This window comes from Polistes canadensis, unplaced genomic scaffold (assembly GCF_001313835.1).
Source record: "Polistes canadensis isolate GaletaPanama2010 unplaced genomic scaffold, ASM131383v1 scaffold_87, whole genome shotgun sequence".
Classification (NCBI taxonomy): Eukaryota; Metazoa; Arthropoda; class Insecta; order Hymenoptera; family Vespidae; genus Polistes; species Polistes canadensis.
Window position 1 is genome coordinate 165181 of NW_014569634.1, and position 24631 is coordinate 189811.

A 24631-nucleotide genomic window follows, 5' to 3' on the forward strand; every position below is an offset into this window, starting at 1 on the left:
TAATCCCTAAAAATGATGAAAATCGTTGAAAGGATATAAGTACAATTTTTTTTATATAGTTTTTATTTTTTAAATCATTATTGTAATATTTTTTATCGATTTCTTACCTTATTTCAATACTATAAATAACACACTAAACAAAAACAATAGAACAAATTAATTCTTATAAAATAAAATAATCTTTTTTTTTTAAATGAAATAGATACTTATAAGAGAGAGTAAAGATAAATAAGTACTTAAATGAGTATCTTTTAAATAAAAAAGGATCAATAAAACCAAATACTAGCAATAAAATTTGTATGAATATTGTTTATGTTATTTCCAATAATAATTTGTTATTTTCTGGAAATAGGCGAATAAATTTGAATCATTTTAACGCGTTGAACAAATATATATATATTATTATTAAATATAAATCTGAATTGTAATGTATATTAAGATATACACAACTATTTTTCCGCAATATTTGGCCTGAAATATTTTAGATGCGATAGAGTTAGAAAAGAAATTCTATATTATTTTAACATTTTAACAGCGGCAATAAAGTCTATTTAATTCAATCTATTAAATCTGAGATGTGAACGATACTGATCTTAAATAAAAGAAGACGTAGATCATAAAATGTCATAGATTATTTTAAAAAAGCTACGTACTCTTTCATTTAAGTATCGTTAAAAATTCAGGCTTACATATCTAAATGTCCTTTTGCAAAACCATATATTATATGAAATATAATATATTTTGAATATAACTCGAGATAGTCTATCGCGTTTGTACTTTAAGTATAACTACTTATTATCTCTCCTTTATGGTTATTGAGGTATTCGATTACGCAAATATGCAAGAATTTCCTCCGTACTTTTGGCTAAAATAGCTTGTCTTGGATTTTTGAAGCAATTTCCAGATAACATAAGAGACCTGAAAATTAAAAAAATAAATTAATTTTAATAATCACAATATTTAAATTTTATTATGTATTTACCTTATATTTGTTAAATTTCCTAATTCTGCTGGCACATTGTCAATATTGTTGTTTGTAAGATTCAAAACAGCAAGTTTTTTTAGTTTTGTTAATGATGGAACATCGATATTCGTTACCATATTATCATTTACCACTAACGTTTCCAGAGAACTTATATCATAAATATGTTCTGGTAGTTCTGTGAATCTATGATTACAAATAAAATTACATGCAAGCATAATTCCCCATGAAAATGTTATTATTTACATCATACTTGTAATATTGAGAATGTTTTATTGTCATACGTGAATGAAAATGAAATATTAACAAAATTATATTTATTATACCTGTTAAAAGAAATATCAATATTTCGTAAATATTTTAATAAACCAATTGTTGATGGTAACGATAACAAACGATTTTTGCTTAAATCCAGTGCCTGTAAACGTTCATATTTTTCACCGATCCATTCTGGTAAATGTGTTAGAATATTAGATGTTAGTTTCAAATCTGTAACTGTTGTTATTACAGAAAACATTTCAGGCAATTCATGCATTTGATTTCTACTTAAATCAATTAAAGTTACACCCGCTGTATTTGCATCTTCTAATACTTCTATTGGCAACTCGTTTAAATTGTAACCTGCTAGACTTAACATTCTTGTATTTTTCATCATATATCTAAAATTTTGTTGTAACAATATAATACTTTCATATTGTAAATACAAGTACCTAACAATTAATTTTTAATAACGTAATATATAACAAGAAATAGATATACAGTACACACTTATTCGGGTATGTAATTGTGCTTGTATTCGATAACACTGAGTCATTTACATTTATATTAGCGATGTCTATGCTTTGTTGCAAATGTTTTAAAATGCGGGATGTACCACATCGTATTATATCAGCTCTTACATTTTGTATATTATTTTCTTCAATAGAGAACTTTTTTAAATTTGGCATTATACCAATGCATACTGGTATTCTGCAAGTAAATAAAATTTCAATGATGTCTTGTTTATATTAAATATATAAAGAAATATATTCAATTACTTACAAGGATATATTATTATTCGATAAATCAAGGTATTCCAAATTTATAAATTGAATTATGCCTTCCGGAATAGCTTTTATGTTGTTATTCTTTAGACTTAATACTTGTAACTGCCTAACTTCTTCTAAATGCAACATATTAATATCCTGTTAAATAATTTGAATTAAATTACTGATTTCTTCTAAGAATGTTGCATTAAAAACTCATTGCTTCTGTCTAATAATATTTAAAGGATACATACAACGATATTGTTTTCTGATAAATGAAGTTCTTTCAATGCGACACATCCAGATAAATCAGGAAATATTGTTAATTTGTTATTTTGTAACATTATTGTCTCAACTTTTCGTAATTCGCTTAGAGATGGTAATTCTTTTAATTCGTTATAACTCGCAATCAACTTTTGTAATGCTATATAAAAGAGAATATTCTTACGTATATTTAATGTCATCCCTATATGGTATTAGTGAACTAATGATGATTAAACTCACCTCTCATATTCATTATATCAGGTGGTAAATTTTTCAAAGAATTATGGCTTACATCCAAAAAAATAAGTCTGACGAGATACCCCATCCCGATAGGTAATTCAATTAAATTATTATGAGATAGATCCTACATATATATATATATATATATATATATAGAGAGAGAGAGAGAGAGAATTATTTATTATATCTATGAGTAAATAAATAATTCTAATACTATGTATAATTAATTTACCAAATGACTTAGCATAATTAAATCAGTTATTCCAGTGTCTAGCTCTTTTAAAAGATTTTTCTTCACATTTAAATTATGTAATTCCAAAAGACGGTAAAATTGAGTAGGTATTTCTTCTAATTTATTATGCGATAAATCTAAAGTTATCATTTTCGTTAGATTTCCTATTTCCTTTGGCAATTTTTGTAATAAGTTGCTGTGTAACTGTTTAAAATTATTTTTAATATTTATAAAAATTAACTATGGTATTTTTTGTTGTAATTTAATTCTATTCTTTATGCATGTATTTTAGCATGATAAATTTTACATTTTTTAAATATATTCAATAACTGGTATACGTACATCCAGTTCTGTAAGATTATTTAAATTATCTATTTGTGCATCAATAGTAGTTAGACTATTACAACTTAAGTTTAATATTTTTAAAGGTTCTTGTTCCCACCATCTCTGCTCTGTTTCATCATAGTCAAGTTCAAAATTTAATTTTTTTAATTCATCCTCTGTTAATTCATTTATAGTCCATACTCTACTTGGTACTGAAAAGTATTAATTAAGTACAGCTGATGTAAACATTAGCATTTTATTTCATCAATCCTAATATATAAATATGTTCTTTTGAATAAAATTATTCATCGTTTAACATAGAGAGAATATCTTCATTTTTTATACATTCATTTCTATATACATTCAATGTGATAAACTACACAATAATTATAAACATCGAAGGTGAAATTTAATAAATGATAGAATATAAAATAAACATAACTTACCTTGACAATGCGATTTATATATGAAAAAATTGATATATATTAATTCGTGAAACATTAAATGAATGCAAGTGCATAAAAGCATGCAAGGCTGTTTCTAACAAGCCAATTAAATTATCGATATTATAACATTGTTATATTTCAGAAAATTTCTAATTTAAAATAAAAATGATAATGCGATTGTGAGTATGATTATATTATAAAGACGATATTGAACATAAAAAAAATGAGAGACAATGTTTTTTATGGGATATTTATTTTAAATAATATCATAAAGTACAAAATAGTTTCTTGACCGTAAACACATATACCAATAAAACATAATGAAAATTAATCATAAAAATCTGTAAACAAATACTTTGAAACCTAAACGAGTGAACGAGTATATATATAAATGCATGATTAATTTATTATATAATAATAATAAAATTGTGATAATTGTTTAATAAATTTAAATATAGATTTTTGTAATACTTTTGAAACGTAGAAATGATTATCTAATAGACTTAGCAGAAGAAGATGATAATATTCTACGCAAAAGCATTAAAATCTTATTACAAGATTTAAATGATAACGATACTTAAATTCTCAATAGAGACACGCATGCATGAATGGCACAATACATTGACCAAGCATTCTGATATTCTTGAACATGCCTGAAAGAACTATAATCTCTATCGTAATCATATATAAACATATTGATAAGTGATAACAAAAAATAAAAAATATATATATTTATATTTATATTTTTGCTAAATCTATCAGACATGTTTTAATATAAATACCAGTAAATAATCCTCTCGAGGATAAATTAAGTTGACCCGTTTTTCTTGCACGCATTATCATAGAATTCGATAATTCATCGTTATCGTCATTTTTCGTTCGTTGCTTAAACACAGCACAATGATTTATCTTTTTTTTATATTTACTCATTCTCTATCACATATCAGAACTCTGATTTATCAATTAATTACGCACTTAGATTATAATAAATGCGTTTTCTTTTGTATTCCTAATAATGATGCATCAACATTTATTTCACCTGCTAGTTTATGATAATTAATTAAGTGTCACACACTACCAACTTGCCCATAGACTTGCATATACCTATATTAACCTATGAATTGTTTTTACCCATTGTTTCTTTTCACATAAAATATTTCATCAACATTCTATTATTTTATATGAATAGATCAAATTACATAATTATTATTATACAAAAATATATGTATATATGTATATATGCTATACTTTCTAATCATAGTAAACGAGAATAGATACTAGATTTGATAAAAATTTAAATGTCATCAGAAAAGAAAGAAATACGGCGCCGTGATTGGCTAATGTTAAATTTACGCCGATTCTAAATTCCTATTTCACTCACGTGGATTTAACTTAATAATAAAAATATAAAATAAAATTATATATGAATACTTCTTTATTGTGTTATTGATTATTTTAAAATAATTATTGAAATTTTTATTTTTCATACTTTTTAAAATAAAAAACAGAGAATAATTTTTATCAAATCTTTTCTAATTAAAAAATGAGAAGGGCGTTTTTGGGGGCGTGAAATCCATTTGAATAAGACATAACAATTTCGCGTCTTGTGGGAGGCGGATTGGATGGTTTCGATCGGTTTTCTGTAATACTCCGACGAATTTAACTGAATTTTTTTTATTTAAAGTGTACCGACAATATAAAAAAATACGCTTTAATCTTTATTTAGTAGTCATTATTTTAATAATATTGTTAGTTTCTAAAGTGATTGAAATAACATATAGTGTGTCTAATATCATATGTTTGATTACAATTAAAAATCGTGTTTTAAAAACATAACTTATATGTGTTCTAATCGAAATTTATAAAATTTAAAAATATATTTTAATTTATATTAATCATGGCAACAAATCTTGTTAATTTATTTATTTTAAAAAAGCAAATTTGGCTATTTTTATTTATGTTAAGTCAAGTCAGCAGTGGACATGAGAATGATATGCACACTATACAATACACTAAAGAAACTTTTTTGGATGAAATTAAAAAAAAAAATAGCTTTGTGATGTTTTATGCACCTTGGTATGTAAATATTTATATATATATATTTATAATTTCTATTTAATTTTATATTTTTTACAAATATATTTTTATATTATATTCATGTTTGCTTACTGTGATTTGTTTAAAAATTTTGTTTAGGTGTGGTCACTGTCAAAGATTAGGGCCGACATGGACACAATTAGCTGAGGTGTTTAATGAAGAAGATAGGAACATTAAAATAGCAAAAGTTGATTGTACTGTTGACAGTACCCTTTGTAGTGAACATGATGTTACTGGATATCCAACGTATGTATTTTAAAGATATGTATAATTTTAACCCTTTCAAAACTATCGGTAATTATAGTTTCCCATTAATATATAGCATCGGTTAACAATTTTTAAAATCTGAATATTTTAAATGCATTACATTGTAATCTCTCATTCTTTATCTACTTCACAATAAAATTTATATTCATCTTGTACTGGTGTACAGTAGAAGTACTAATGAATGAAATAGTTGCATCGTAAGGATTAATGTACATACTTTCATGTATGTGTGTGTTTATTACAGACTTAAGTTCTTCAAAGCAGGAGAGTCTAAAGGTATTAAGTTTAGAGGAACGCGTGATCTACCTTCATTACTTACTTTTATCGGTGACCAATTGGGTACTATATCAACGGTACTGGTTCTGTATATATATTTATATTACATATTTTGCTATCTTATATATTTGTATTTGAGTTATAATTATAGGCATATGTTATAATTTAATCAGGAAGAAGATGATGCGCCATCTCCTCCAGAACCAGTGAATGGTTTGTTAGAATTAACAGAAGAGTCATTTGATTTTCATATTGGGAAAGGTTATCATTTTGTTAAATTTTATGCTCCTTGGTGCGGCCATTGCCAAAAATTGGCCCCAACATGGGAAGAATTAGCTAACAGTCTTCGTAACGACGATTCTGTTAGTATTTCTAAAGTTGATTGTACTTTACACAGAAGTGTATGCGAGGAATTTGAAATAAAAGGATATCCAACTTTACTTTGGATAGAAGATGGAAAGAAGGTAAAAATTTTATGTTTATGAAAAAACAATATTTTAAAAATATAAAATCAATCATATATACATTTTTTAGGTGGATAAATATACCGGTCAAAGAACTCATGAAGATTTGAAGAATTATGTGTCAACGATGCTTGAAAAAAGTGCAGAAGAGTCTACAAACAAAGATGAAAGCTCGGATAGTACCATTCATACTGTATTAAGTTTAACCGGTGATAGCTTCAAACATAGTGTTGAAAAAGGTGTTTCATTTGTGAAGTTTTTTGCACCTTGGTGCGGACATTGCAAACGTCTGGCACCGACTTGGGAAGAGCTTGGTAGAAAATTTTTTGCTAATGAAGATGTTCATATAGCTAAAGTGGATTGTACACTTAATACCTGCAAGCAGTTATGTTACGAGGAAGAAGTAGATAGTTTTCCAACATTGTACTTATATAGAAATGGTCGTAAAGTTTCCGAATATAATGGATCCCGTAATCTTGACGATCTTTATGGATTTGTCATGAATCATTTACGATCTCACGATGAACTGTAATCACACATACTTTGTTATTATTGTCGTCTTTAACATTATAGGAAATATCGTTAAGAAATGTGTATTACAAAGATTTATGATCAAAGCTTGGGGATTTGTATATCTTATGAACATATACTATTGCATTTCGATCAAAGCATACATGAACACACGTAGGATATTTCTTATAATCTATTCTATAAATTATTATTGCAATTTAAATAATGAAGTAACGTAATTTGTTTTTAATTTACGGATGCGCTATAATTATATTAAATGCGTGTGCATAGATCAATTTAAAATCCTGAAAGTGTAGTGGCAGAAGGGTAAAACGAACGAAGTAATTGTCCACGTTGTCTGTCTATATATAAAGTTTTTCGCTTAACTATTATTTCTCGTTCCAAATCACCTCTGGCTTTGATTAAACCAGCTTGAGTATCTTCGGCACGTTTTAATTCGTTTAAAGTTGCAGTAACTCGTTCTCCTAAAGATTTAACTTCATCTACGAGTCTTGAGAAAAAAAAAATATTATTTCGTACGATTTACAACTTAATTATTTTCAACGAGAGAATATAGATAAATATGAAAATTAAATTATTATCTCTGTTTTCACTTACGCAAATTGTGGTACATCACGACAACTTTCAACGTTGCGTCGTAACAAACGTTCGGATAGACACGTTTGTGCCAATTTCATTGCGTTATCCAAACCTTTGGTAGATCCTCGAAGTTCTTCGATTAAATTCTCTGTATTTGCGAGTTCTTGTAAACACTAAAACAAATTTTCTTTCTTATATTTATTCAAAATAATTTGTGTGAAAAAATATTAATATAAAAGTTAATTTATACTCTTTGCAATTCTTTTTCTAACTGCAGACATATTCCTTCCGTTAAATTGATTTGTGCAGCCAATGCAGTATCAACTCGACTCGCTTGATTACGAAGATCTTTTAATGATTTATTATAAATATCATCTAAAGTTGATCTAAGAGTAATTGATCTTTGTCTGACAGTTTCTCCGGTGGATAATACTTCTCGTGTAAAATGTTCATAACTCGCAGGTGTTGATTGTCTAATAAGATATATTAGAAATGTATGAACACAATTAATATACTATTCAAATGTATCTTTTTGATATAACTTACTCGGCTGGAAATCTGGTAGCACCGGGCTTCCATAATATGAGAGGTGATTCGTTATTCATTTTGATACAATTAGTATCACTTTCATAAGCATCGATTTTATCGGTCCAATCATTTTCCATTCTAGCTTTAGCTGCTTTTAATTCGATTAATTGCATTTCTATTTGTTCACGTGTCCTGTTTAACAAATCACGTATCTCTGAGCAAAGTGCTACTTCCTGTATATCACGTAAAGAAATTTAAAAATCATTAAAAATCGTAATATAGAATCTGGCAGCGATAAGATAAACATACATTTTGTACTCTATGGTAATAATCTTAACTAATCCTAATCTTAATCTTAATCGACGATGTATCCAAGTACAAGAGCATTTTACTGTTAATATAAAAAGACTGATCTTTGCATTATATATAAAAAAAATAAAAAATCATTAGAATTAAAAAACCAACACCGTAAAAAAAAGGAAAAGATAAAAGTGTACAATTAGAAATGTAATTTGATTGCATTAAACTTTAAGTTAGAAAATTGTTAAATATTAGGTTTCAAACCGCGTATCTTATAGTATATATATATACACACCATGTTCATTTTATAACTTGTGATGTGAGATCATTTGGAATAAAGTGGATCAACTGGACAAATATTTGTTAAGATAATTTTGAGTAACTTATCATTAAACAAATAAAAAAAATAAAATATATAATTATCAGTAACCTTTGTAAGTTCTTTCTCAAGATCATCTTTAACGAGATCCGATTCGAGACGAGTAGCTCGTAATTGTAAAAATTCGCCGGCTATAGATTCGGGAATAGTTATAACGGAAAGAGATTGTTTAACTCGACGTCTCTCTCCTTCTAATAAAATTATTTCTTCTGTAATACTGTGAAGTGCGTGATCTAATTCTAATTTCCATCGGTGGACAACGTTAGCTCGTGTTCTTAAATAATCTTTTGTTTCTAATTGCTGTTTATCAGCTTCTCTATATACTCTTTCGATACATTGTTTTGCGGCAAATGTTGCATGCCTGAAATCAATATTTTGCAATATTTTCTATCAATTTTTATATATCTTATCTCTCAATATGCACATTGACATATTATTAAACGGTCTCGGATATAATCATGTTTCTACATTTGTACAATTTATGTAATTATTGATTATGTATAATTGCATTATTTATTTAATTTTTAAATTATGTAATTTCACTCTACAGGTTCAATTATGGTGACATCCATAATATGAAGTACAATTAAATTTTATACTTCTATACATTTAGGAGTATATGTAAGAGATTTAAAAATTACATAAAATTATATAATTTTAGTTAAATAAAATTAAATTATTATAATATTTTTTTACTACATTAAATACTGTTATTTGATGAATTTTTATATTACCAAATTTCTTGAATTTAAAATATCTTAATGGCAATTTTAATTCAGTTATAAATATAATCGAGATTTGAAACACATTAATTTTTATCTAATAGTAAATCTCAATAGTATGTTAATTAGCAAAAAAATATGATTTTTTCTATTAATTAAACGTACTGGGCTTTACGAATATTTTCATCAGATTGTTGAAAAAATGTATGATTGTGTTGTCTCCATTCGCTCGGACCAAATCGAGTTATAGAATAACGATCGGCAACAGGTCGTAGACCTGTTATACCACCTTGTGGAGTATATGTTACTCGACCTGCTGCCCATGGACCTGTTTCATCCATTGGTCCTTCATCTTTCATTGGAAGTTCATCTCCTGGTTGAGGAAAATATAATGGATTTTTCTTTTCATCTGATTCCTTACGAATTTCTTCGTTCATAGGACAAGGAAATTTATCCTATAAATAACAAAATATTAAAACAGTTTATACATGTTCATTAATGAATCAAGAAACATTATTGTTTATGAAAATAAGTTATTCGTAAATCTTGGACCATGAGATCATGGACTAAGTAACTAAATTTTTAAAATTGATTTTAGGATTTATTTACTACTACAATTATATTAATATTATAAAATAAACTATAAAATAAATTGTTAAAATGTTTTAACTTAGTCCTCTGTTTATAATTACTGACATCTATCAAAGGAATTAAAATTTTTCATAATTATTAATAAATCACCTGTTCCTTCACATTTTGTATAAATTGTAAATCACCGCACGCATGATTTCTTGTCTCCTCGATATCTAGCATTTTTTAAATATTATTATTACTAAATAATAAATTATCAAGAAATATTAATTTTTGAAAACAATATATATATATATATATGTATAAAGATCTAAAAATAAACGAAATTACGAAGATCGACGAATATTTACACTTAAAATTCTGTTTCTCAGTTGTTTCTAAGGCTACTTTATCGATCTATCAAGACTTTCCAAATAAAATTAATTTACTTTTTTTTAATTTAAATTTTTTATGAATAAATGTATTTTTAAATATGTTGAGATGTATCAAATGAAATTTAAAAATCATATAATTAATTTACTTTATTAACTAATTTTATAATGATAAGGAAAAATATGTACTTATAAGAATAAGAAATTATGTAAAGAGCAATGGAAACGGGAGCCTTGTAAACTTTGGGACGCAATAAAGATAATACATAATTAATTTTATAATTGAGTTTTGCATGCACAAATATTTAATATTAAACTTTATCATAATTGTGTGTATGTCTGTGATATAATTATCTTTTTTGTTATTCAATGTTCAATGATGAATTGGCAAGTTCAAATAGCTATCTCCAAATTATGACTGGTTTATTTTTGCGATAAGTGATTAATATAAGAGAAACGACGAGATAAAATTGTCCATTTGATCTCATTCGTCGAAAGTATTGGACAATTTAAGTAAGCACCAAGAGAAATTGGTTAATAACCATCAAGATGGTACAGAAAGTTGACATTAAATATACTCAGGTAAATTAATTCTTTAAATCGATAATAAAATTTTAAAATAATTACTTAATAATCGTTAAAATTGATAGTTGTTCATCAACAATGAATTCGTGGATGCCGAAAGTGGAAAGAAATTTTCCACCATAAATCCTGCTAATGAAAAAGTGATAGCTCTAATTTCTGAAGGTGACAAGGTGTGTTTTTCTTTTTAATAATATTTAATATTTATATTTAATAAGATATATATATANTATATATATATTATATAATATAAGATTATATTATTTTGATCAATAGGCTGACGTTGATAAAGCTGTGGCAGCTGCGAAAAAAGCATTCGCAAGAAATTCAGAATGGAGAACAATGGATGCATCGTGTAGAGGAAAACTAATTAATAAGGTATTAATTAATATGTTTGTAATATGTTAACAAAATAGTTATACATTAGCATATTATATTCTTCATAAATAAATGTTGTGCATGTGCATTCAGTTCGCAGATCTTGTACAACGAGATTTAGAATATATAGCAACTCTTGAAACTATGGATAATGGAAAAACATATGTTGACGCCTATAACGATATCAAATATAGCATAGAAGTGTTTCGTTATTATGCTGGATGGTGTGATAAAATACACGGCCAAACTATTCCTGCAGGTATATTAAAAATGCTATTATTTTTGTACATATATTAGAACAAAATTATATTTTATTATGATTATTTTTCAGATGGTTCTAGTTTTGTATTTACACGTAAAGAACCGGTAGGAGTCGTCGGTCATATTATTCCATGGAATTATCCGTTCATGATGTTATCATGGAAATGGGCTCCAGCTTTGGCTACGGGTTGTACTGTTATTTTAAAACCAGCAGAACAAACCCCTTTGAGCGCTTTGTATGCAGCAGCATTAACGAAAGAGGCAGGATTTCCAGCTGGTGTCATCAATGTTATTACAGGATATGGACCGACAGCAGGAGCTGCTATAGCTAAACATCCGGATATTAATAAAGTTGCTTTTACAGGATCGACTGAAGTAATTATCATCTTTTGTAATAATATTCTTTAATTTTACAATCAAAATATTGTTTCGTCTTTTTTTTTTTAGGTTGGACATTTAATTTTAGAAGCATCTGCCAAAAGTAATCTAAAACGAGTTAGTCTTGAATTAGGTGGCAAAAGTCCACTTGTTATTTTTGATGACTTCGATGGTAAGTATAGATATAAATAAATATTACATAGTTTATTTTTATTTATTAAATTTTGGTATCAATGGAAAACAATAATAAAATAAGTTGATTGAATTATTTTAGTTAAAAAAGCTGCTGGGATAGCCCACAGCGCTCTGTTTTCAAATCATGGTCAGAGTTGTTGCGCGGGATCGCGTACGTTTGTACACTCTAAGATTTATGATGAATTCGTAAAATACGCGAAACAATTAGCGCTGGATAAAAAGGTCGGAGATCCGTTTAATTCTGAAACAGAACAGGGACCACAAATTGATGACGAGATGTTTAACAAAGTTATGGGTTTGATTAAATCTGGAAAAGAGGAAGGCGCTGTACTGGAAGCTGGTGGTGAACGTTATAGTAATGTTGGGTATTTCATAAAGGTATTGATATTTTTCAATTTTATATTAAATAGTTGCATATACTACTATTTATTTGATTTTTGTCTAATATATTATAATTATGTTAAAAGCCTACTGTATTTTCTAATGTAACGGATAACATGAGAATTGCAAAGGAAGAAATTTTTGGTCCGGTACAATCTATTTTGAAGTTTGATACTATGGAAGAAGTTATTGAACGTGCTAATAAAACTACGTATGGTCTTGCTGCTGGTGTCTTAACTAACAATATTGAAAAGGCAATAATATTTGCAAAGTCAGTAGAAGCTGGAAGTGTTTGGTAAGTAAATAATAATTATTTTTATAATTAGTACATACACGAATAAAAATAATAGTTTATAAAACGGTATTTTGACTTAGGGTGAATACATATGATGCTATAACACCACAAACACCGTTCGGTGGATATAAGATGTCAGGAATTGGACGTGAACTGTAAGTTATTGATGAACAAAAATTTGTTAAAGTTATTATAATTATAATATATGTTTCAGGGGTGAAGAAGGTTTAAAAGAATACCTTGAAACTAAAACGATTTCTATTAAGCTGCCAGAAATGTAATTGAAGAATGTTATACATAGATCCATATAAAGTACTATGAAGTGAAAGAAATTTGGTTTTTCTTTTTTAAAATCACTATTTTTGTGTCTACTTTATACAATTACATTTATATGATTTGTATATAAATATTACTGAATAAAATGCTCATAATAGCAACTTTTATAAGTAGTACAAGTTTATTAATAAATATCATACACAATTGTACTACAAATATTTGTTACTTAATTTTTATAGTAGTATAACTACTAATATGTTAAATTCCTAAACAAAGGTTTACCTTGTTACTCAGAAAATTTGTTGCCAACATTAAGGAACATATTAATTATCTACAGAAGTATATATGTTCAATTAATCATAATCATCAGGTGGTATTCCTAATTCTGCATCTGTCCATTTTGATGCATCCGGATATTCAAAATGTCCCTAAACATACAACATTAAAATAAATGCTTAGAATATAATATTTTTAATAATACTTATTTAGATATAGTATGGGACTAAAGTATTCGTAAGTAATAATCACAGTGACACGCTTTATCTAATAATAATACTGTTATACTGTTGCTAGGTTGTAATGTCTTGGTAGTATATTTGAGAACCCAATTGCTTCTTATTCAAAAAATCTTTGCTTCTTGCTTGCCAATAGAAATTGTAATAACTATTAAAAATTATAAAATGTATCACAGTACTTACAACAAGATGCGAATGATCATGCCACATTCTATATAGAAACCACCACCAAGCAATTCCACCAAAAAATTCGGCTGCCATTAAATAATATTTTTTGCTTTTTTCATTTGTTGTATCTTCTCTATAACCCCATCTAAATATTTGAGAGGAACATATTTTAAGTAACATAAAATTACATAGGCAGTTATAATTAAGTATGTGCCTGCATGTAAGTACAAAAATTATTGAGTTATAAATAATTAATTTTATCTTTGTTTTTTCATTTTGAAGACAACCTCGATAACATATTCGTAAACTTAAATATAATTAATCATATAAGTAAAAAATTAATATAACCTTCATAAAATATTATGTAATATAATGGTACTTACTCAGCATGTGATAACCGTATAGGTTGATTATTAATTAGAGTATTTTTTCTCTTAACATGTTTCGAAATGTGTTTTAAAAGATTTACACCCCTGGAAATTAACATCGTTATAAATCACGATTTAAAACGTCGTACAAATCTATTACTACTATCGTTACACACAAACAAAGTTTAATAAATAGATAAGATTTTACATCTTCCTAGCGCATCGATATTTTGGTGCGATCGAAATGTCCTCTGTAGTTATTTTTTAGAAATAAAATCCATTCTTTGGAAGTGTCGGTAATGTAGAAAAAGGCGACGATGACTAAACTTTACGTTGAAATTCACATATTCGTATACATTTATTTATGGAGAAGTAATGAGAGTAATGCAATTTTTTTTATTATGTATTAAGTAATAAATATCCTGTTATATAGAATAATATTTGTTTTAGTTAAATCCATATGAAAAAGCAACGATCGGTAAAAAATAAAGTTAGTAGCGAACCGCACCCGTTTTCTGCGCACAATCGATAGTGTATTTCGTTTCTGTCAAATGGATAATGGCAGCAACGATGATTGATACGATGGTGCAAACTAATGCTTTCCAATCGAAAAAGAAAGAAGATCCGGAAAATAAAGACAATTTGTGGTAAGTTTAATGATCAATTGTTGATAAATACTTCTAATTATTTATCTTATTATTAATGTACATAATATTTTGTATTTTTCATATAATATGCTTACAATATTTGTCATATGCTCCTAGCACAAAAAATAATCTTTTTAATTAATACTTTTTACAGGTCCTCTATTCTGGCAGAAGTACAGAACAACGGGAACAACAAACTGCCATCTAACAAGAATGTCCTTGTCTTGGGTAAATTTTCTATTATTATATTTCAAAGTAACGTTTTACGTCAACGTGTTTTGCATACTAAATGCATATATAACAACGCATGTTAAGTATTCGCATAAGAACGAGAGAGAGCATCAAGTTGTTGACCTTTCTTATGTGTCATCGCAAGAGAAAAAAATTATGACATCACAATTCTGCTCTTACAATGTTGAAGTTTTTATAATTTATTTGTAGGTGATAATGAGAGTGGAAAAACAACTCTTATCGCTAAATTGCAAGGAGTAGAAGATCCTAAAAAAGGCTCCGGTTTAGAGTTTGCATACATCGATGTAAGAGACGATTACAGAGATGGTAGGTTTATCATGTTTATATATTTTATTTTAAAGTTGCTATCATAAAAAAAAGTTCTACATAATATAATACTTTATTTTTTAGATCAAACAAGATTATCTGTGTGGGTTTTGGATGGCGATCCAGGTCACGCTAATTTGTTGAGATTCGCATTAAATGCTGGAAGATTTCCACATACGCTTGTAATGCTAGTAGCTGCAATGACCACACCATGGGCTATTTTAGATCAATTACAAGCATGGGCTGCTTTATTAGGTGATCATGTTGATAAATTATCCATCGATAATGACATCAGGCAACGGCACAGGCAGCAAAGTAAGTCATTGTTATTGTTAATGCAACAATTGTTCTTTAATTCTACTTAATACTTCATCTATCCAAGTATATGCAGAGTATTTAGGAAGTATGTAGATTTATGAATAGATCTGTTTAATCAGACATTAAAAAATGGCAAGAATATACCGAACCTGGTGACGAACTAGACCCAGGAAGTCCTTTGAGACGTACCAGTCGAAATCTTGACGACGAAACAACTGAAAATTTACCTTTACCTGAAGGTGTACTTACGACCAATCTAGGCTTAGACATTGTCGTGGTTATAACTAAAACTGATTATATGTCTACTCTTGAAAAGGAACACGATTATAAGTAAGAATTAAATTGAATTTATAAATCCCTTGCACTATGATTTAATGCATGGAACTGTATGTCATATTCGGTGCTTATATTTGATCTGTAAGATTTGCCATGAGTAGGACCCGTGTTTCTTATGCTAGAACTATAAAGATTATCACGAGTTTCACACATTGTTATAGCACGAGGGTTATAATACATTTTTAAAAATTTTTGTTTATACAGAAAATTATATTATTTTTTTTTTCAGAGACGAAGATTTTGATTTTATGCAACAATGGATTAGGCGGTTCTGTTTGCAATATGGTGCAGGTCTTTTCTATACATCAGTAAAAGAAGATAAAAATTGTGATCTATTGTATAAATATCTTACACATAGAATTTATTCGTTACCTTTCAGAACACCTGCTTTAGTGGTAGAAAAAGATGCAGTTCTTATGTGAGTATTTATATTTATCTGAAATAAAAATGTTAATAGTTTTACATATATCTTTTTGAAACATTGTAGTCCTGCTGGTTGGGATAATATGAAAAAGATCAGCATCCTTCATGAAAATTTACAATCGATGAAACCAAATGATTATTATCGTGATATTATTACACAACCTGCGACAAATAGAAAAGTGAGTTATTTTGTATTCAGTATTATTATTATTATCAAGATATGATCATTCAAGGGAATTTATAAAATTAATAAATGTAATTATTTAATAAACAGTTTCTGATAAGAGAAGTGGAAGTTCAAGCAGAAGATGAACAAGCGTTTTTAGCAAGACAGCAAGCTACGGCATCAGGTTTGAAAGATCCGACACGTTCACCTACAACAAGGAACCAGGCAAGCCTCGGCCCAGTTATACAGGTTGTACCATTTATAATTAGAGCATGCTCCTCGTTTGCATATCATTAATTACAGAGCCTGGAATTATATATACTGTGGTAATATTATTACCACGAATTTGTTAAATAATATGGTAAATCCATTTTTGTTCTAATTTATGTAATATTGTTTATCAAGAGAAATACCGCAGTCAATCGTCTTTACATGTATCATTTTTAAAAAAATATCCTTTCATTGCTTAACAAACATTTATTGGTCAAAATACAATTGTGGAAAGTATTAGGAAAATCCAATGTGTTTGTGTTCAGCATTATCATTACATAATGCTTTTCCATAAAGTTGCATAGTCCAGTTTTATGTGTAATCTACCTTCGTTTTTACGGTTTATGCTTTTGTCCATAAAATCCATTTCATTTACTTGATATTTTTGTGTTCTTATTTATATTTAAAATTATTATTCTCGTTTCAAAATATTGTGCTTATATGCCATTTGATAAATAAGAGTTAATTAACAAATATTTCATATATAAATTGATTATATATGTAAATAAATATAATCTTTTCTGAGATAGATTCATATACACTGACGTTCTTTTATGTTTGTGTTATTTAATGTTCAAGAGTCCTTGCTGTTTGCATCTCTGCAACATGAAATAGGATCATCATGTGCTTATTGCAGTTAACGTTCAAAAGCATGTTCTAATCCATGTGGTATAATCTGTTAATCATGAGCATAAAAATGAATATATTTAGGTTTCCTTAAGTACAGACACACTAAATTTCTCATAATTAGGTATCATCGCCAAACAAGAAATTGGATTCCAAAGGTACCGGTACCACTGCTGCTGGGGAAGGCGTGTTAGCTAGTTTCTTCAACTCTTTACTTTACAAAAAGACTGCTACGCTTCCAGGTGTGCCAGGATCACCGGGAAATATAGGTGCGAGTCCTGTTAAGCTTGGTACGTAGTTATTAGTTACAATGACTATTTATCATTTAATATGATATATTAATTAAAAAAAAAAATCGATTGATTTATATTTCAGATAGTACACCAGTAGATAAAGCAACTATGTGCAATGACGCTGCAGCTGAATTAGATCGTCTAACGCAAACAAAAAAAATGTCGCCGCCTAATTCGAATTCATCGTCCGAATGTTAAATGAATAATTGACATTTGTTTTATTTTTCTTCTTCTTTTTTTTTGCGACCCATTAAAATACGAATTCGCAATATATCAATTTTCATTCTAATCAAAATCAGATCAATGTTTGTGCGCGAGTATGCTTGATTTATCCGTTGCAAGTATCTTAATTCTGTATATGTATATATCGTGACATTTAGTACTATTTTATTTATTTTTTCTATTTATGTTTAAGATTGCATAATAATCGACCGACTGTAGCAGACATTTTTAATTATATTTTACTAATTTTAGAAAAAATGAGATTAAACATTTATGATTAGCTAGTTGGAAAAGTATACTCTTATAATTAAATCATGTATGTTACGATGAATAATTTAGATTTAAAATAATATAGCTGTTTTAAATCTCATAATCGAATAGCACAAAATGCTACTTTATAGTAGTTTAAGCGTAATTAATTCTTATTATTAATAATAAAAATCAAATCATTAACATTTTTAAGGAGAGAAAATATTTTTTTGAATGATTCGTTTGATTATCTTTTGTTAAATCAATTAACTTATACACTAATATGCAAATATTATCAATTAAATCATTTCATTTATATTTATTTTCTTTTTCTCTATTTTATTACTTCTATATAAATAATGCTAAAGTCACATTTTTATTTAAATTTAAAGATGGGTCGCAAAATATTGTAATACGTAATAAATATAATACAAAAATGCAATCGAAAGTCGTGTATAAAATAACACGCGTTTATAGATCGAAGAAATAACTATTCTCAAAAGTTGCGTGATTATAAGGCAGCCTTAATCTGTTATTAAATACGATTAATAATGAATAAAGTAAAAAAATAATAAAAAAGAAATAAAAACACGACCAAGACATGATCTTGAGATATATAATAATAATAATAATAATAATAATAATAATAATAATAATATAAGAAAATATTTAATATAATAGCAAATTTGTGAATTACGTTTACGCACATGCCACCCCCTTAATTAATTTCTTTTTAGTAAATTATTTAATTATCATTTAAATCAGGGCTTCTCAAAATTTTCCACTTGGTGATCCCCCTTTATCAGAACAAATATTCTTGTGACCCAGGATAAAGATTTTATATTATCTTTTCTTTCATTATCATAAATAGACATAGACGTTGCTAAACTGGTTTTGAATAAATTTTCGGTCATAGCGCGTCCAGGAAATCCAGCGCGTTCTGCTCAAATTTTTGCCATCCCCAAATTGAATTACGCAACATCATACGGGGTCGCGATACAAGGTTTGAGAAGTCCTGATTTAGACGAATAATCTATGGATGAACGATGTATCTTTTTTCTCTACTGCCGACTGCATAATAAATATTATTATTATCATCTGATATCAGGAGCACGTTAATTAATAAATCTCATTAATATTATGTATAATATATATATATATATATTGCGAATATTTAATAATTATTTTCTTTAGCTTTTAGAAAAAGTTGTCATTGTATTTTACACGCAGAAATTAAATAATCGTTTGTGCTCACAAATGCTATACGATACTCCATATTTTTTTTCTTGTTTTTTTGTCGGAGAAACACGTTAAAAAGGGGGTATTTTAGTCCAGAGAGCGATAATTTTTGGTTTTTTAGGACTTAAAAAAAAAACTATTAATATTTTTACCATCAATTCTTTATCATCTATTTATCGATAATTTAAAAACATATAAAAAATTCTCATGCATCAAAAATTAAAATTCAAGGATTTATAGCAATTTAAACGTGGCCATGGAAAAAAAGTGATGTGCTAGTTGACATGATTTTGGGGTTTATTCATTTGACAATAAAACAAAACAAAAATTCTTGTCTAGAAAGTTTGACATTGTGGATGGAACTACAATAAAAAAAAAATGAAAAAAGAATCCAAAAAAGACAGCTGTATAAAAAAAAATTTTTTCTTTGACTTTTTTTACACACACACAAGGTCTTTTATTTTTTAAAAATAGTAAAAATTAAAATTTAGCAATGTCCGTAATACCTACCATAAAGCACCATGTACTGAAGGTACATGCCAAATTTGAAGTTGATTGAATAAATAGAACTCGAGATATGTCGGCTAGCTTGAAAAAAGTAGTTTCGAGAAAAAAGCGGTTAAAGTTTTGATGCGGGCTGAAACCATACTTGATACTACTGTATTAAATGGTTATAACTTTGTAACTTTCCAAAATTTTTAAATTTTGTTTTAGGAACATAGTTTTAAAGATCTATACTTTCAGAAAATGAAAAAATAACATCGAATTTTTTAAAATTCTAGACTAGAATACTCCCTTAATTCGATTTAATTAGTTTCTTTGTCACACGTTCTTTAAAAACTATTTATCTAGTAACATAATTTGTATATTCAGTTGACTGTAACCAATTGCTTCACTTATGTAAAATCACATTCTCCAATTCTTGAAAATAAATAATGTTTCATAATATTCGTATATTTTGCAAATTATTTTTATCATAATTATTTAAATTATTATATTTTAGTCATTCGTTTTGATATTTAAATTATTTTATTTAATTAAATGTCATTTGATTTTGTTATTTAAAATTAATTGAATAAAATTTTATCTTTATAGTTTATTTTTATCTTTGGATATATTATGATAAATGGTGTTTAAAAAAGTCATTTATTTGGCAGTTTTGTATTTTATAATATTACAATATATGTTAACGTGATATATATATATATATAATAAATTGTGTGATATTATGAGGCTTGTAATTGGAATTACATTCTTTTACAGAAAGGCAACTTATTGTTTATAGCTCACTTAGCAGCATTTTATATCATTTTCTGCCATTTTACGTTATATATTTGTGCGATATAGTCATTATTTAAAAGAAGAAAAGAACAAAATATACGAATAGATTATCGAAAAATAAAATAGAAGAACGAAAAGATAAATTAATGATAATTTCTTAATCATTTTAATCTTTTCTTTACGAAATTTATGCCACTGAGAGAAATTGATCGTACTATTGAAACTGTATCATATTACGTGTATATATATAATAAACTAAATAGATATTAAAATATATTTAAAATAATAATAATATTTTAAAAGTGTTTCGCGCGGTAGAACAAGCTTTGTTAAAAAAAAAAAGGAATAAAGAAAAAAAAAACAAATGGATAATTACTCTTAAGTTGCTAACAATATCGTTACATGTGATGTTCCACTTTTTCTATTCTATTAACACCATCGATTAAATATAATTAAATACTGAGTAATTATATAAAGTCTTATTGACTTATATATAATACTAAAATTTATTATGGTAAACAAGAATTATATATATATAATATTTTGACACACACAAATTATTTTTTGTTATTTCTTCTGTTTTTTTTTCTTTTAAGATCATAACAAGATTTATAATCCTATGCATGCATATTAATAAATTTGTATAGATATATATACAAATTTATATATATATACATAATATATATGTATATATATATTATAATATATATACAATATATATATATGTATAGTTATATTCATAAATATAGGTATAAAAAACATAAACCAAGGATGACGAAGTATGCTTTATATATAATTATAACAAAATATAAGTATGTGTGTGTACCAAGAAATAAGTTTTTTTTTTTTATTGATGCAATAGCTTTTCAATTGTTTTTTTAGGTAAAATAACGTTCATAAAATTTTTATATGCATTCAGGAACGTATGTACTAATTAATCATTCATTCTCATTTAACAGGTATAATATAGAAAATGACCATTCCTAATTTTCAAACATTCAATTAATTGAATGATCGTCAACAATAATTAATAATGACAAACGTAGAGAAAGCAATTATTATAAGTACTATGTATTATTAATTATTCATTCTCATTTAACAGGTAAGATATAGAAAGATGATCATTTTTTAACATTCAATCAATTGAATGATTGTCAACAATAATGAATGATGAAAAATGTAAACAAGGCAGTTGTTGTAAGTACTACGTATTACTAGTAATACAGAAGTATTAAGTATATAGTTCTCTTGTATCAACAACAAATACTGCATATACATGAATGATAACAATGAAATGATTATAGCCTTATTCGATTAAAACTATAGCTCAAATATATTCCTACATAATCGTAATAATGTTTATGGTACCCTCCACTAAAAATTATGTTAATTAATTAAAAAGTGTTTTTTTGTTTTTTAATAATGTTCATTAATAACGCTGATTACTCTTTTTCTACATGCATATTATATATATGTAAGATTCGTGAAAAAAATTAGACCGCTGAACTGACTGGACCGGGACGCGAATCACGGATTTTTCGCTTTCCGGGCGATTGCTCTTCATCCATAGAGCTATCCAGGGCCTACCGTCCAATCTCTTCACGAATGCTTATTTAAGTATTTGGCATGGAGGCGCTCGTCCCACATATATATATGTATAAAATTTAAGTAAATAATAGTTAATATACTTTAATCAAATAAAAATTCATTCCTTATTAATTATTTTTCGGAATAATTAATGTCAAGATTTTTTCGTTAATTCATTCTCAATCTATTATTATCGGTTTATTAAATCTATTGCCATAATTAGTCCGCTACGTAAACATTTGATTCTATTTAAATATTAATGGTATATCGTTTGAATAATTAGGAAGAAATTTAAATATTACTTAAATTGTCAAAAAATAAAATGGAAAGAATTGTAACGAACGTTAATGCGTACGTTTCTCATACAATGTTTTGTTTTCTCTTACACATTTATACTGTTTATTTATTTATTAATTTTTTTACTAAATATTTCTTATACGAAATACAATTACGAAATGTTTATTTTACGATCGCGTATAGATACCTTTTTTTTCAAATAATGAACATGCAATATTAATAATAGGACCATCGCGATGATTAAGGGAATGGGAAAAAGTTCGCGGTCGTTACGATTCCATTTTGCGTTATATTATAAATATGCAATTAGGAATTACTATTAGAATATTAGATTATCATTATTATTAATATTTCGATAGTCCTAACTCAGAACTAACGGTCAGTCTATTCAATAGAGCAAAATGCGTTTGTCTACTGCTTTGCGGCATATTGGACACTCCGACATTCGATCTCCACACATTTGACAGGTTCCATGACCGCAGAGGAAGATCATATTTTTTAAACGATCCAAACAAACTGGACACATTGTCTGAAAAAGAAAAACACCATTTTTAAAATAAAAATTATCAAATTTTCTTTCGGTTATTTGATCAAAGTATCAGATCAATCCGAAAGTCTGTTCATATTTGGACCATATGAATGATTAACTTTGACCCACTATGTTTTATTACTACATTTTAAATTAAGTCATATCTTATTTAAATGTTGTAATCAATCATTAAGTTTTTTATTAACTTTTGTCCACATTGGATTTAAAAAAGAAACAATAACAAATGGATATTGATGCATAGTACAAATGGCAAGTTTTGTAGTTTTCTTTTAAGGTAACGATGTAAATTTTGTCGCAGACAAAACAGCAGTTTTAATAATAAGCAATACCATTTGATGTGGTTTTGGTTTATGACAACAATTTGTAGATGATACGTTCATAAATCCGTTATTGATTGTATTGTTGCAAAATCCTTAAGAAAGGAAGTACGAACGAATTTTTGGACTGGTCTGATATTATTTTTATCTAAAGATATAATAAACGCAAGGAAAGTATACAAAATGAAAGGAACACGTACTTGTTCCTTGATATCTTGCAATTGTTGTTGAAGTTTCTGAATATCGCTGTGAGACGTGTCTCGACTTCCATTGTTCATCAAAAGAGCTTCCCCACCACCGGTGTTGGTATTGGTATTAGTATTGGTATTAGTATTGGTATTGGTATTGGTATTGGTATTGGTATTGGTATTGGTATTGGTATTGGTATTGGTGTTGGTATTGGCTGTCGGTATTGGCACCGGTTCTTCTTCTACGTCAGCTTTAACTTCTGATATGGTTCCTTCAAATATAAAACCGCATTTATTTGATGGTCATAACACGTTTCTTAATTTTCGTCTCGTTTGCCAGGGACAAGGGTTTCATTTTTTACGATGTAACAATATGTACTATTGTTTTAATTTTTTACGTATAGTTGAACGTAGTTTTCAAATTATTGAATGAAAATTAAAAGACATATTGCATCTCAAGTTTCTTGATAATAAAGATTGTAGAAAATGTTATTTACAAATTTAAAGAAAATTTGTCGAAAATGAACCGTGTTTTTTTAAATACGAATTTGTAATGCAATATTTTAATTTCATTGAGTTAATAATTGTATAATAAAATAATTTTCAATCAGGAAGGGGGAAAATAATGGTTTGCAAGGACTCTCTGGC

At 27.1% G+C, this 24631-nt stretch overlaps 7 protein-coding genes across 11 annotated transcripts in view; 3 read left to right on the top strand and 4 right to left on the bottom strand.

Annotated features, from left to right (window-relative positions):
• Positions 1–378: 378 nt before the first annotated feature.
• On the bottom strand, positions 379–4816 carry LOC106786880 (leucine-rich repeat-containing protein 40-like). Its single transcript, XM_014748752.1, has 10 exons — positions 4296–4816; positions 3086–3279; positions 2744–2947; positions 2512–2635; positions 2262–2431; positions 2024–2166; positions 1751–1951; positions 1309–1641; positions 983–1168; positions 379–918 (listed from the first exon to the last, which is right to left on the bottom strand). The coding sequence occupies exons 1-10, from the start codon at positions 4441–4443 to the stop codon at positions 813–815; spliced, it is 1809 nt and encodes a 602-aa protein (XP_014604238.1). The 5' UTR covers positions 4444–4816; the 3' UTR covers positions 379–812.
• Positions 4817–5068: 252 nt separating this feature from the next.
• LOC106786885 (thioredoxin domain-containing protein 5) lies at positions 5069–7521 on the top strand. The gene is made up of 5 exons (XM_014748760.1): positions 5069–5589; positions 5710–5856; positions 6122–6230; positions 6327–6617; positions 6688–7521. The coding sequence occupies exons 1-5, from the start codon at positions 5411–5413 to the stop codon at positions 7147–7149; spliced, it is 1188 nt and encodes a 395-aa protein (XP_014604246.1). The 5' UTR covers positions 5069–5410; the 3' UTR covers positions 7150–7521.
• LOC106786884 (tektin-4) lies at positions 7145–10899 on the bottom strand. Of its 2 annotated transcripts, none has more exons than XM_014748758.1 (8): positions 10808–10899; positions 10398–10462; positions 9822–10111; positions 8986–9295; positions 8274–8488; positions 7978–8200; positions 7746–7900; positions 7145–7638 (listed from the first exon to the last, which is right to left on the bottom strand). In XM_014748758.1, the coding sequence occupies exons 3-8, from the start codon at positions 10091–10093 to the stop codon at positions 7425–7427; spliced, it is 1389 nt and encodes a 462-aa protein (XP_014604244.1). In that variant the 5' UTR covers positions 10094–10111; positions 10398–10462; positions 10808–10899; the 3' UTR covers positions 7145–7424. The 2 variants fall into 2 exon arrangements, with proteins under 2 accessions (XP_014604244.1, XP_014604245.1); XM_014748759.1 differs by lacking the exon at positions 10808–10899 and adding an exon at positions 10598–10711.
• On the top strand, positions 10804–13531 carry LOC106786881 (aldehyde dehydrogenase X, mitochondrial). Its single transcript, XM_014748753.1, has 10 exons — positions 10804–11200; positions 11269–11373; positions 11477–11578; positions 11672–11837; positions 11910–12214; positions 12287–12389; positions 12492–12790; positions 12880–13088; positions 13169–13243; positions 13303–13531. Exons 1-10 carry the CDS (start codon positions 11168–11170, stop codon positions 13367–13369), a joined length of 1464 nt encoding a protein of 487 aa, XP_014604239.1. The 5' UTR covers positions 10804–11167; the 3' UTR covers positions 13370–13531.
• On the bottom strand, positions 13527–14663 carry LOC106786886 (NADH dehydrogenase [ubiquinone] 1 beta subcomplex subunit 2, mitochondrial-like). The gene is made up of 3 exons (XM_014748761.1): positions 14431–14663; positions 14063–14192; positions 13527–13792 (listed from the first exon to the last, which is right to left on the bottom strand). The coding sequence occupies exons 1-3, from the start codon at positions 14532–14534 to the stop codon at positions 13718–13720; spliced, it is 309 nt and encodes a 102-aa protein (XP_014604247.1). The 5' UTR covers positions 14535–14663; the 3' UTR covers positions 13527–13717.
• Positions 14664–14709: 46 nt separating this feature from the next.
• Positions 14710–19137, top strand: LOC106786883 (cytoplasmic dynein 1 light intermediate chain 2). 3 transcript variants are annotated; one of them, XM_014748754.1, is made up of 11 exons: positions 14710–14796; positions 14866–15062; positions 15217–15290; positions 15504–15620; positions 15705–15935; positions 16058–16268; positions 16504–16692; positions 16762–16876; positions 16972–17112; positions 17885–18050; positions 18136–19137. In XM_014748754.1, the coding sequence occupies exons 2-11, from the start codon at positions 14974–14976 to the stop codon at positions 18249–18251; spliced, it is 1449 nt and encodes a 482-aa protein (XP_014604240.1). In that variant the 5' UTR covers positions 14710–14796; positions 14866–14973; the 3' UTR covers positions 18252–19137. The 3 variants fall into 3 exon arrangements, with proteins under 3 accessions (XP_014604240.1, XP_014604242.1, XP_014604241.1); XM_014748756.1 differs by having other exon boundaries at positions 16972–17088; XM_014748755.1 differs by having other exon boundaries at positions 14721–14787.
• A 3907-nt stretch (positions 19138–23044) lies between these two features.
• Positions 23045–24631, bottom strand: part of LOC106786877 (E3 ubiquitin-protein ligase mib1-like) — a 401756-nt gene continuing 400169 nt past the window's right edge. For both annotated transcript variants that reach the window (XM_014748747.1, XM_014748746.1), the window contains exons 6-7: positions 23996–24255; positions 23045–23457 (exon numbers count right to left, since the gene is read on the bottom strand). In XM_014748747.1, the coding sequence (XP_014604233.1) occupies positions 23317–23457; positions 23996–24255 (401 nt within the window). In that variant the 3' untranslated portion in view covers positions 23045–23316. The remainder of the gene's footprint in view (positions 23458–23995; positions 24256–24631) is intronic.